Below are 13,907 nucleotides of genomic sequence, written 5' to 3'. Positions count from 1 at the left end.
TAGAAAAAAAATATAGTAAGTCTAAAAGGGGAAACAAGGGAACAGAGCAACCACACTTCATACCCACACATTAAACTAAGGAATTATTTGCCCTTCATGGTAACCAAGGGCAACAAATAAATAATGAACCGGTTTTTGGTTCCAAACCCTTTTAGAATACTTAAAATTATGCTAGAACTTAGCTGCATTTTGGGTTTTACACTTAAAACAACTGACGCTGAGAATAGGGAATACAAGTGAATTAATATGCTAAGAGCAAATGAACAACCCTGGGTTAAATGGACAGATTAATACAAATCTGATCTTAAAGAGTAGACACTTTAGATAACTGTGGTTTAAAATTGTTTTTAATTATGTATTATTTGATGTATTGAGTCATGTGGTTATTTAGTATTTATAGGTCTGATTTAATAATTACTTTATAACAAATCTAAGGAAGCATTTGTCAAAGCTTGTAAAGCTTATTGTATTGCCATATATGATTTACTGAGGAAATATTAAAACTACATTTGGTTCCAAAATTTATGCTGTTTTCTTATTTGATTTTATGTGGACTTCATTCAGGATTTCCCCACCACAGTTTCCTTTTTCCTATAACCATTTCATAAAGTGGAATTTAGACAAGATTCATGAAACAAAATTCACACATTGCTTTTATTAAATAAAACATTTATTGGTTTTGTATAAAAAACGCATATCACAAATAAACTAAATGCACAAAAATGAATGTCGTATAAATACAATAATATTTCTTTCTGTCACAGAAAACACTGGTCACCACATAGTATATTTCCTGAAGTTTCTTGACATCTTTATCATGGCACATACTGCTTAATGACTACATAAAAAATATTTGTAAGTCCTGTAACAGAATGAAAATTTTAATATTGTAATAACCTTAAAACCATTATTATTTACAGCAGAATAAGGCATGTGACATTATGGATAATGGATAGACAATCATTTATAGGTGCATATGCAAGTAGTAAGCTAGTTGTCCTTGTAGACTACTTTAAAACTATTCACTTTCCCTTTCAAAGGTGAGAATCAAACCCTGTACCTTGTGTCTGTAAGGCAAACCCCTTACCATTATACAAATCCTCGATTCTTATATCCACCCCCAATAGGTTCATAGGTAAGTACTAGGTTAGCTGCCCTTGTGAGCCATTTTAAGCCTAGCCAATTTCCCTTCCAAAGGTAAGAATCAAAGCCTGTACCTTGTGTCTACTAGGTAGACACCTTAACTATTATATCAACCCCCAACCTGTATGATCAGGCTGGTCTCACACAAAGAGAATACCTACATAGTGGTGTAGCAAAAACGTTCTCATTTAACTACTGTGGAAATAAGACATGACTACACATCCACTTATGAGATGAGACCAAGCAGTTACTTTTTAGATCTTACTGACCTTGATTATTTAACAAACCGTAAGCAGGGGAACAAGCGAGGTTGTTGCCCAAGCAATGATGTAACAAAACACAGTTAACAGCCTTTTAGCATCAAACTGATTTTATAATAATTTCAAAATATTAATGACTTTTAATTATACCATATATGTGCTTCATCATACATTATACCCATATTATTCATGTCTGAAATTAATGTATACAACATATCACTGTGGTCTCTGCTGTGCATCTCTATGGCCCAGACAGTTAATTAAAATAACATGACAATGAAAGCCTTGGTTACATAGCCGAACATGACCCGCCCAGCTCCCGGTAGCAGGAGATGTAAGACTGACAACAATGAAAGCCTTGGTTGCATAGCCGAACATGACCCGCCCAGCTCCTGGTAGCAGGAGATGTAAGACTAACGACAATGAAAGCCTTGGTTATGTAGCCGAGCATGACCCGCCCAGCTCCCGGTAGCAGGAGATGTAAGACTGAATGAGTAGTGCCCTCTTTATTAAAGTAAACGAAGGGTTCCTGTTACGCACTTTACCTCACCATAAGGCAATGCACAAGAGTATGGCAACAAACTCCTTCCCAAAAGCTCCCCTTCATCACTAATTTGAAGCTACAGAGATACAAAATTACTGAATACAATATGCTCAGGGTCATACAATCATGTCAGGATAGTGACTGAATTGTACAGATCTTTATTATCAGTACTGTGGTCTGACCTTGTAGCACAGCTTCTCGTGGTGACAGAACAGGCCCCACTTAGCAGGCAGCCTCATTTCTTTAAAACAGACATTATTTTGAAAATGTTCTTTTAATTCCTGAATATATTTTAGAAAGAGGTCTGCACCTTTAGGAGGTACAACACTGCCACAAACAGTGGCTCCAATTGTCATTTTTCAGATGTTTAAAGGCACAAAGAAATTGTGAATATTCCAGAGTCCATTCCTGATTAGCTATATATAGTAGGGCATGGGTTACACATAGTTTGGTTGACTTGCTTTGCTAACAGTGTATTTTGCTGAGTAATTCTTGTCCTTTTTTGGGCAGTTACAGCACAGGAGGCCCCCTCCAATCAGAAACAGTGCAGCACCTGCCCAGCCAATGAAAAGTGAAGCTCCCAGCTCCCTCTTATTGGCTGCAGGTACTAACTGGTTGTAGAAATCACGGATGACAACATTTGCAGTCCAGCAGACTGGGATAAGCAGAAGTATACCGGACAGGACAAAGATAATCCCTGCCACTATGCAGACCTTGGCCTTGGTGTTCTCATCTTCCACACAGTTGGTGCAGTTCCCTCCAGCAATGGCGGCAAAGACTCCAATGATGGCTAAAATAATGACCACAATGGTCAGAGCACGGGCTGCTTGAAGGTCTTGTGGCAAATTTAACATAGAATCATACATCTTGCATTGCATCTGTCCTGTGCTCTGTACTACACAGTTCATCCATAGGCCTTCCCAGATGGTCTGAGCAGTCACTATGCTTTGGCCAATGAAAGCAGTGACCTTCCACATGGGTAATGCACAGCATGCAATAGCTCCAATCCAACCAATCACTGACAGAGCCATGCCAAGGATCTGCAAACCAGCTGATGCCATTTTGTGTGATGAACACGACCTCTACTTAACTGTGAAGAGACCAAAAAAATCAAGCATATTATTATGGCAAGTAACATTAATTTAAAATATTTTTCAGATTTGCATGGTTATTTTATATTTTTGCTTTATCTAAACAGTGCAAGTATTAAACAGAATGAATGAGAATGTAAAAGTGAATATATACTGCGAACACTTTAGTAGTTTAGAAAATATTTTACAACAAAAGCATTGATGATTATGCATTTAGTTTATAAAAAGCAATGCAACCAGTGTCTTCCTTTTCAAACGATCTTTGATTTCTACACATGTTCACTAGGTGATACAAAAATTATTTTCTAAAACTGTTATTACATTTCAAGGCACACAGAGGTTATCAAAGTACAAAGGAATGAATCAATTAATACGTATATAAAATGTTTTGCTGTGCTGTGAACATCTGAGCAGATAATGCTTTTGCCAATGCAGATGGCAGTGTTTTCTATTGGTTCACAACTTTTTCCATTAAGAAATGCTTCCTTATTTCACTTTAAAATGCTCATTGCTTATCACCACAACTTATAACTGTAGTTTTAGTTTCATGTAACTCTCCTTGATGCCACTGACCACCTTGAAAGATTTGACATTCTGTATGCACCACAGTGGCATTTTTCAAATCTACATTTTGCCCTTTGCTTTTTAGAGCTGGAAGGCAAAGCATTCATGTAATCATCAATTTGCAGCCCATAGCTCAGATGCTGTTACACCTTTATATTTGTTATAGCTCCAGTTTCGTGCCTATGTGGAAAATGTTGTTTGTTTATTTAATTATTTATTTATTTATTTCGTTTAGTGGCCAAGGTAGAGCACTGATCCAGATGGACCTATTTCAGTTTCAGCCAGCACAAACATAAATGACAGCAGATAAGGAAGTGAATATGAAGTATTATGAAACAAAAATGTTGTGTGATGATAGCAATTAATTAATAGCAGTAATAATAATAATAATAATAGTACAGGGGACAATAGGAAGGGGTGGTTAGAGTAGGGAAGAAGGAAAAGAAGAGAGTGAAATAATAAAGGGATAGAGCACAAAGAGTAAAATACAGCATAAGTAAGATAAGCAAACACATAAATTAACTACAAAATGTATAACGTGGATGAGACTTCACATATTAGTGCAGGGAAATAGCATCAAGAAGACAAAGGTGATTGGCTGGCAATGTGGAGACTAGGGGGTTAGGTGCTGTGTCAGTGGGGGGAGGGGGTTAGGTGGTGTGTCAGTGGGGAGGGAGGTGATGTGTCAGTGGGGGCTAGGTGATGTGTTAGTGGGGGTAGGGGGTAGGTGATGTGTCAGTGGGGGGTTAGGTGATGTGTCAGTGGGGGGGGTGATGTGTCAGGGGGGGGCTAGGTGATGTGGCTGGGGGTTAGGTGATGTGTCAGTGTGGGAGGGGTTAGATGATGTGTCAGTGGGGAGGGGTTAGATGATGTGTCAGTGGGGGGGGGTAGGTGATGTGTCAAATGGGGTAGGGGAAGGTGATGTGTCAGTGGGGGTTAGGTGATGTGGCTGGGGGTTAGGTGATGTGTCAGTGGGGAGGGGTTAGGTGATGTGTCAGTGGGTGGAGGGGTCAGGTGATCTGTCAGTGGGGAGGGGTCAGGTGATGTGTCAGTGGGGAGGGGTTAGGTGATGTGTCAGTGGGGAGGGAGTTAGGTGATGTGTTAGTGGGGGTTAGGTGATGCAGCTGGGGGTTAGGTGATGTGTCAGTGGGGGGAGGGGAGTTAGGTGATGTGTCAGTGGGGGGGGGTTAGGTGATGTGGCTGGGGGGTTAGGTGATGTGTCAGTGGGAGGAGGGTGTTAGGTGATTTGTCATTGGTGGTTTAGGTGATGTGGCTGAGGGGGGGGTTTAGGTGATATGTCCCAGAGGGAGTTAGGTGATATGTCTGGGTGTTTAGGTGATTTTTCAGTGGGAGATTAGGTGATGGTGTCCGCAGTGGGGGTTAGGTGATGTGCCAGTAAGGGAATATGTGATGTGTCCAGAGCTAAAGCATTTGCAAATTAATTTTGACTTGAGATCATCTTTAAGCAGAGCATGAAATGATGGGTACAACATTAGGTCTTTAAGATTAATAGGGAGGGATTTCCAGACTTTGGGGTCAAAGATGGAGAAGGCATGCTTAGTTCAATGAAGTCTGCTCCTGAGACATTGAACAAGTGGACCAGAGTGGTTAAGACTTCTTAAATTGTAACTTGGGGGGGGGTCTGAAGAGGTTGAAGTTAAGAGAAGAACAAGAGTGTTCTTTGAGAAGCCTGTAGAGTTTGGTCCAAGATGCAGGTTTGCATATTTTGGACAGGTAGCCAATTGACTTTATTAAGTGTGATACAATGATGCTTATTTCTTGGAATGATGGTAATAAAACAGCAGATAGAGTTGCTTATAGTCTGGATGATGGAAGAGTTTATCTTGGATGCTGCTGCAAACAGTGGAAGCCCATATTCAAGTTGTGCTGGTAGCATGCCTTTGCTTATGGCATTCCTGGTTGGTCTGAAAAGAAAGGGGAAAGTTTAATAGGACCAAACTTGGAAGGAATTCATTTTCCTACATATTTATATTTGTTCTAGGTGAATGTGAAAGTTCAATGTGGGATCAAGCCGTATACCAAAGTATTTGAAGGAAATGACTTATCAGTGGGGTTGTCAAGCTGGTCATGGATAAGAAGTGATTGAGAGATTTTCTGACATTTGTGAGAGGTACCAAACAGCACTGCTTTACCTTTGGAAGTATTTTACATCAGCTTTTTGTTATTCAGCCATTTGATAAAAGAAAGGAAGTCAGTTTGTAGTCGCTGTATGGCTGAGAAGGTCAGGTTTAAGTGAAATAAGACCAAGTCATCAGCACAAAGTAAGAGAAAGAGGCATGGAAGGTCAAGTGGTAGTTTATTAATGAAATAATGAACATAGAAAAATAGAAGGGTAGTCAGAATGGAGCACTGAGGGACTCCTTTAAGGAGAGGGATGGAAGCAGAGAAGTGTTCTTAAACTGAACAGAGAAATACCAGTTGTAGAGAAACTTTTAAATTGCCAGCTGTATCTGGACTAATCCCAATTTCGGTTAGGTGATCTAACAAAGTGCTATGGTCAACCAGATTAAAAGTTCTGGTGAGTTGAATAAAGATGGCTCCAGTGAGGCTTTTGTCCATAGCCAGGAGGATGCCATCAGTAAGTGTCCAGAGTGCTATAGAGTTGGTCCTACCAGCCCAAAAGCCATGTTGTTTTGAGGACAGTATATGAAATTGGGAGATGTAAAGAGTGAGTTCATTGTAAAGTAATTTTTCAAGGGTTTTTCCAAGTATGGAAAAAATGGAGATGGGAAAATGTTACTGGTGTTGGATGTGATAGTTTTTTTTTTTTTTGGGGGGGGGGTAGCAATGGCTGTTTTCCAGATATCAGACATGATCTTTTGAGTCAGGCAGAGATTATAAATGTGAAGAAGGGGAAAGCACTATATAGTCCTTACTTAGGAACAACAACCAGGGGAGAAGATTATCAAAACCAGCAGGGGAGTCAGTTTGTAGCTTTGATGGCTTTGAAATGGAAAGTGGGAATACAGGAAAGAGGAGAGAGGTTAGAGGGAGAGAAGGGGTTATTAATGGAACCGGGGATGGGAAGTGCGCTGAAGTGGGGAATGAAATCAGTGGCTGTGAGGTAAGATGAGGAAGAGTGGGTGATAGATGGATTAGTATGGCCTGTCAGGTGGTTGACTTCTGTCCAGGATCTTTTAGGCATGTTGATAAGGGTTGACTGATGCTTTATCATACTGTGATTTTTATGTTACCTGATTGACTGTTTAGCTATATTTCTTAAGTAAGTATACTGTTGCCTGAGGCTATGTTCGGCTTCTGAAAAGAAATGGCATTGAATAGCTAAATATCAAATGAAAAGTTACTGAACACAGCTGTTTCTGAAAAAAAAAAACATTGAATAGCCATAGTTGGCCAACATTGCAAACGTAATCAACCAAGGTGGGGGGCTTTGCCCTCACACCCCGCAATGTGGAAGGCTTTGCCCCCACCCCCCAATGTGGGGGGCTGTGCCATGCACCCCCCAACTATATATACCAACTCCAAGTTTGCACTATAATGGGGAAAAAGGCAAATTTAAAAATTAAAAAAAAGACTTCCTTCAATTACCGTATGCATTGCGGTACTTCCTGTTTGTTGGTCAACTATGGCCATTCGATCTTTTTTTTCCAGAAAAAGTTGTGTTCAGTATCTTATATTTTAGATGTTTTTCGTTTGATATTTAGCTGTTCAATGTTATTTCTTTTCAGTAGCCGAACATAGACAATTGTTGCCTGGAGATTGAAGATGGGTTGTTTTTCCAAGTATGCTAGGCAATGTCCCCAAGACTAATGAGGCATTTGAGTTTGTTCATGAGACAGTTGCTTTTTGGGGGATTTAGGAAAGAATGACTCCCGGATGTTGAGAATTTGTGTGAAGAGAATTCTGCAGTTGTTTGGCTAATTAGAAGAGAGAATTGGAAAACAATCAAACTAGGTTAGAATTGTCTTTAGTTTGAGAATGTTGGATTGGGATTTGTTCCGGAATGATATGGGAAGGAAGGGATTTTGTTTATGTGGTGAGAGATATTAAAGCTGATTGGACAATGGTCAATGAAGGAAGGGAGGTGAATGAGAATTTCAGAAATAAGGTTATTAATAATAATAAGATCAAGAAGTGAGTGATGAGAAGATTTAGGGTTTGGTCTGATGGGTTCAGTGACTAGTTGTGTGAGTTTGAAGTCATTACGAATTTCAAAGATATTGTTTTGATTTGGGCCAAGAAGGCTGTGATTAAAATTCCTTAGTGAGATGAAATTTTTTAGATTTTTTTTTTATTGAGAAGGTAATTTCAAGCAGAAGGGTTTTGAATTTGGCTAAGAAGGTAGGAGGAGGGAGGTAGGAGACAACAAGATGAATAGGAAAGTTGTTAGGGAAGAGCACACCAAGACAAAGCCAGTTAGTTAGACATTCTGAGGTAGTGTTGCTTTGAGCTAAGAGCTGGACATGTAAATCAGATTTAAAAAGCAGGACTGTTCCACCTCCAGGTGTAGAACCAGGTCTCCCACTGGAATAATAGTTGTAATCAGGGAAGAAGTGGTGGATTGAAGGTCAATGGGTTTGAGCAAAGATTCTGTTATAGCTATGACATCAGAGTGGTGAAAGCTGAAAAAGCTATTTAGCTGGTTCAATTTTGTTCTTGATACTATGGGCATTAATTAAGGCACAAGATGAAAGCAATGGGCCAAGGCTGGGTTCAATGTTCCTGCACAGGAGCAGTATTATAGGGGTGAACTTAAAGAGGAATCTCTGTGGTTTAAGGGAGTGTCTTGTAAGGGAGGGGCTGGTAATGTAAGAAAGTGAGTCTGAATGCTGACATGCAATGAAAAGTGTGTAAGGAGGGGATATGGTTGGGGATGTGGCATGTAAGGGAGGGGATAGGCTTGGGGGGGATGTGCCATGTAAGGCAGAGGATAGGGTTGGGGGAGATGTGCCGTGTAATGGAGGGGATATGGTTGGGGATGTGCCATGTAAGGGAGGGGATATGGTTGGGGATGTGCCATGTAAGGGAGAGGATAGGCTTGGGGGATGTACCATGTAAGGGAGGGGATAGGCTTGGGGGGTGTGCTGTGTAAGCTAGGACATAGGGTTTGGGAATGTGCTGTGTAACAGAGGGGATATGGTTGGGGAGATGTGCTATGTAATGGAGGGATAGGGTTGGGGAAGATGTGCCGTATAAGGGAGGGGATAGGGTTGGGAGGGTGTGCTGTGTAACAGAGGAGATATGGTTGGGGAGATGTGCCATGTAAGGGAGGGGATATGGTTGGGGAAGATGTGCCGTATAAGGGAGAGGATAGGGTTGGGGAGATGTGCCATGTAAGGGAGGGGATATGGTTGGGGAAGATGTGCCGTATAAGGGAGAGGATAGGGTTGGGGGTGTGTGCTGTGTAACATAGGAGATATAGTTGGGAATGTGACATGTAAGGGAGGGGATATGGTTGGGGATGTGCTGTGTAAGGAAGGAGACAGGGTTGGGGATGTGCTGTGTAACAGAGGGGATATGGTTGGGGAGATCTGCCATGTAAGGGAGGGGATATGGTTGGGGATGTGCCATGTAATGGAGGAGATATTGTTGGAGAAGATGTGCCGTATAAGGGAGAGGATAGGTCTGGGGGTGTGTGCTGTGTAACTAGTTATCTACTGAGTGTACTATGTTCTTCATCTGTAACTATGTTTGTAATATTTTAATTGCTAGTATTCTTAATCTGTAACTATACCTGTAATATTTTAATTTGTGGAGCTTTTCTCCCCGGGCCTCTGCTAAAAATGGACTTGCGTCCAGTCGGACATTCCCGGTCAACAAATGTAAATAAATAATAAATAATACATATATTAGAGGTATATTTCCACTCAGTAGGGCAAGAAACCGTATTGTTGTGTTGTTTATAAAGCCATCATTAAATCAAACAAGGTTTTTATCATTTGTCAACAGATGAAATGCTGACATATCAGTAGTGGTGGCTGATAGGACACAAAAGCCACAAACATACATTTAGTCAGTTTCTCTATAGCATCACCCTCTCCATATAGACACACATACTGCTCTCTCCTTTCTTGGGAAGTTGATGAGTTGCCTCCTCCCTGCCAGCAGATAGACACATCCATTCACAGACACACTTCTCGCTCCCTTTCTGGGGAGCTGATGAGTTACCCACTAGATTTCAGTTATCTGTATTTTCACCTGGAATTCCTCCCACATTGACTTCTTTACTTAAAGTTTTGACTCTAATTCACACAGCTAAAACTCTACATTGCTTTTTATTTGTCTTTTTCTCTTTGTCTTGTTCCCATGAATGAACACATCACTAATCTAGCTTTCCTTTCTAATGCCCTTCATTCTGGGACATGGTTGTGTTTTTTATCCCTGTAGGCTTTTTGGTTACTTGTGTATCCCTTCATTTTTTGCACATCTTTTTCTTTAGATCCTTAAATTAGGTCACTGAAAAGATGCATCTGTGATGCATTACAGTTGTTCTAGAGCTCAGCACATAAGAAACCAAGCAATTCCCCTGGGGATATGAACCTGTAACCTTAAAGTCTCCAGAAGTCCATGGATTCTGCTCCTTTCAGTCAGGTAGCAGGTAGAACCTGCTGTTGTTAAAATTGTGTCCACAAGGATCCATATCATGACATGACTTTGACCAGTAAACATTTCTCTACTTGTCTGAACAGATTGGAACCCATAATTATGGCAATGAAAAAGGTAACACATTTGTATCTCACAGTAAACTTGGCAAAGAAACGGATTGCTCTCCAATTCACTGCTCTCATAGGTTCATAAGTTCATAGGTCATAGGTATATACTAGGGTAATGACCACCAGGGCCTTTATAAGCCTAGCCATGCAACCCAACCCAACTGTGTCTCTATGTATCATGGGCATTTATCAGGAGGGGATATGTTAGTTAGGACGTTTTTAGAGGTTATGTGAGGGGTATGTTAATTTGGGCATTACTGTCTGCCTATCAGAGAAATGTGGGCCAGACCTGGGGTGAATTTCTGATTTCCCATCCGTTACTCAAGGTTATGCTGAAACAGGATTAGGAATGGACTCAGCTTCACACAGATAAGTGGTTTGTTCCAATGCATAGCTATTCTCAAAGACACACATCTGTCTCACCAACATGTCTTATTTATGTCGCAAGCAAAATTTAAATCCTTGGATCTAGTGGTTCTGATGCTGTTCATTTTGTGGATGTGCAAAAGGTCCATTAGAGTTGGATGTGAGGATGCCTTGTATGTCAAGCACAGACTGGCTCTCAGGAACCTGTAGGAGGCAGAGTATCAAGATAGGGCTTTAAGGTAGTCCATATAGGACTATGGACTACATGTTTATACCCTGGATTCTCCTGGAAAGGAACCTTTGTGAGCTTTCCAATTGAAGGGGGCATTATACTCCATGATGGATCTCATAATGGCTGAATAATCTGACACTATTATTTCTTTCAATCTGGATGCCATGCCCTTACTTATAAGTTGGGTGACATAAAATGATTTTCTTACTACCTTGGCCATGTGTTGGTCAAAGGCCAGATTACTGTCTACACATGTCTACAGTGCTCCTGCTACCACATCTTATAACTCCCTGATCTGCTCATTTCTTAGTTCAGAGTTCCCATTTTTTTAGGAATAATGTTTCCCTGCTGTCCTAGCAAGGAGTAGCAGGCTTTGAGCTGCCTAGAGTTCTTACACTACAAAACACTACACTAGCCTAGCCTGTCTGATTTTCTTTGGTTTTAAAATGGCTAGAACCTTAAGCTTTCACAGGTACATTGTTTGCCTTCATTACACAGAAGTATAGTTTCCTCAATCTCTACATATCTTTTGCTATTTGAAAATAGTTTTATTTTAACTGGAAGCTCATATTCCTTAACCAATGCTACATTCTAGATGCCTCACTTGTTGGGATGTCAAAAATGAAATATTTAGTGAAGCTTCTCATTGACTCACCCATGATTATCAGGGTACAGTATCTTACTAAACATTCCCAACAGTTAGAGATACCCAAAGGCTCCTGACCAAAAGATCATGGGACTAAAGGACCTAAGCTATCAAGAGAGGCTGGAGGCCATGTCCCTGCATTCAGTGTCCTACACACAACTTAGGGCTGATCTATGCCTTGCTTTTCAGGCCATTAGGGAACTGGCAGTCCAAGATGTCTTATTTCTTCACAAATCAAATAGTCCTATTAACACCAGAACCGGAGATCTTGACCTACTTCGGGAAATTAATAAAAAATGATGGAAAGACAGATTTCTTGGGCAATGATTACACCTTTGCTGGAACAAACTTCCTCTCTATATCAAGCAATAATATTTCTTTAAGAAGGAAAAAGACAATTGGTATGACTGTCCTATCACTCATAGATAAATGAGACAAGGACTAAGGCTGGGTGCTGGCAATGCATAAGCGGACACATAGTCCAGTTCACCAGTTGTCCTGTGAAGTCTATAATTCTGTGTATGATGCTATGATTGTTTGCAGACTGTGTCACATCTACTTCATCCAGAGTTACACACAATGGCCGTTACTCTACTGTATCACTTTTTTTGCTATTTTGTAGTATAAATATAAATCCTTGAACTGCATATAACCATGACAAATACTAATCTTTGCAACTGTAGATAGTAATAACAAAAATGTTATATTCTGTGACAATTTCTGTCATTTCTTTACCAGGTTTTAACATTTGTTTAATGTATATTTACTACACATTTATAAAACGTTTCCTTTTTGTCTTCCATGAGGAGCTTTGCTCTTTAGGTCTGTCAAAAAAGGGCAATGCCTAGTCAGACTTTACTGGTAAACAAATGCAAATAAATAAATAATAAAACCATATTGTATATAAACTCAATCTGACCGGGAGCTTATTTAAAAAGGATGCTAGACAGGAGTTAAAACAATATAAAGCTTTAAAGCAAGGTGACATGGCATATGTGGTTAAACGTGTTCCTCTAGAAGGTTATAATATATGGGTGAAAGGTATTCGGCTTTATTTATTATTTGCAAACCAGTAAGTGGATTAAAACAGGAACCCTTTTCTGATATGGCCCTGACTACAAAGTCAAGGGTAAACAATATACATATGATCATGTCTGTATTTTAACATTGTCAGAAAAAATTGGGGGGGGGGTGCACATTGAGGAGAATATGCAAACTCCTCCTACATATTTATATAAATCAGTAGAATTCAGAACCCTGGGGTTGTAGAAAAGAGACCTTACTTTTGCAACAATGTGCTGACTTCTGGAAAGGAAGGCTATGATAGATGAGGCAAAGTTCAGTGCTGCCTTCCTTCTATAAAGAGATTATATGCGGAGATGTGCCACACCCTGCTAAGCACAGAGGTGTAAAATGGCACCGACCCTTAGGAAATAGCTAACATGACAATACTAATACAGATGCTCCAGAACAAGGCTAGTGTATGGTTACTGGGAATCTGAGTTCATTAAAAAGTAATGCTAGTGCCAGTTTTGTACATACTTCATTACATGACTTTAGAGCCAAAAACATAATTTCTGTTCTCACGCCTTTATTATTTCAGGGTATCAGTAGGTGTATTTATTCTGTATTGCACGTATTCGGTGGCCTTTAGTTAATGGCACAAATCTATAAGCCAAAAGCAGATGACAGAAACATTCAGCAATAACCACTTACACTGCATTTTCCAACGTTTATTGTGTCAGAGGAATAGTATAAGAGGATGGTTCACAGTAGTCAGTGAATAAGCCAACAACTTTAGTAATAAGACACACCCCAGAAAATAATGTTAACAAAACATACATAGAGTAAACAAAGGTGTTTTGTCTGTGTCGATGTCTCTGTAACCATCTACTTCATGTGATGTCTTTATAATAAGCTGCTTATGCACTACAGAGAAGCAGTGAGATAAACAAATAAACCTAAATACTGAAATATGAACCAGCTTACAGACGAAGATCCAACCATTAGAGAGAGGGGAAAGAAGAAAAAATGTGAAGAGGCGCACAGAATATGCAAAACACACTGCTACTATTTCATACTGACAATGCATGCTGTGAATATGATCTTGATTGTTGGGAAAGAGGGGAAAAATGCTATAAATTCTGCAGTCTCAAAGTCTTTGTTATATGAAAAAAGAAAAATGTGAAAAAGAAGTGATTAAGGTGAAATACAAATTATGAAGTAAATAATGCAGACAGTCTTTAACTGGATCTACAAAAAATAATATGTAGTCATGACATTTAAGGCCTCCCCACACACACACGCGCGCACACACACACACACACACACACACACACACACACACACACACACACACACACACA

The 13,907-nt window shown here is 39.9% G+C and overlaps 1 protein-coding gene across 1 annotated transcript in view; it reads right to left on the bottom strand.

Annotated features, from left to right (window-relative positions):
- Positions 1–652: 652 nt before the first annotated feature.
- Positions 653–13,907, bottom strand: part of LOC122814012 (claudin-4-like) — a 14,189-nt gene continuing 934 nt past the window's right edge. Inside the window, exon 2 of the mRNA XM_044086594.1 lies at positions 653–3,037. Coding sequence (XP_043942529.1) covers positions 2,385–3,008 — 624 coding nt within the window. The 5' untranslated portion in view covers positions 3,009–3,037 and the 3' untranslated portion in view covers positions 653–2,384. The remainder of the gene's footprint in view (positions 3,038–13,907) is intronic.

This window comes from Protopterus annectens, chromosome 10.part0 (assembly GCF_019279795.1).
Source record: "Protopterus annectens isolate FY-2018-M chromosome 10.part0, PAN1.0, whole genome shotgun sequence".
Taxonomy (NCBI): domain Eukaryota; kingdom Metazoa; phylum Chordata; order Ceratodontiformes; family Protopteridae; genus Protopterus; species Protopterus annectens.
This window is presented reverse-complemented; position numbering and strand designations above follow the sequence as displayed.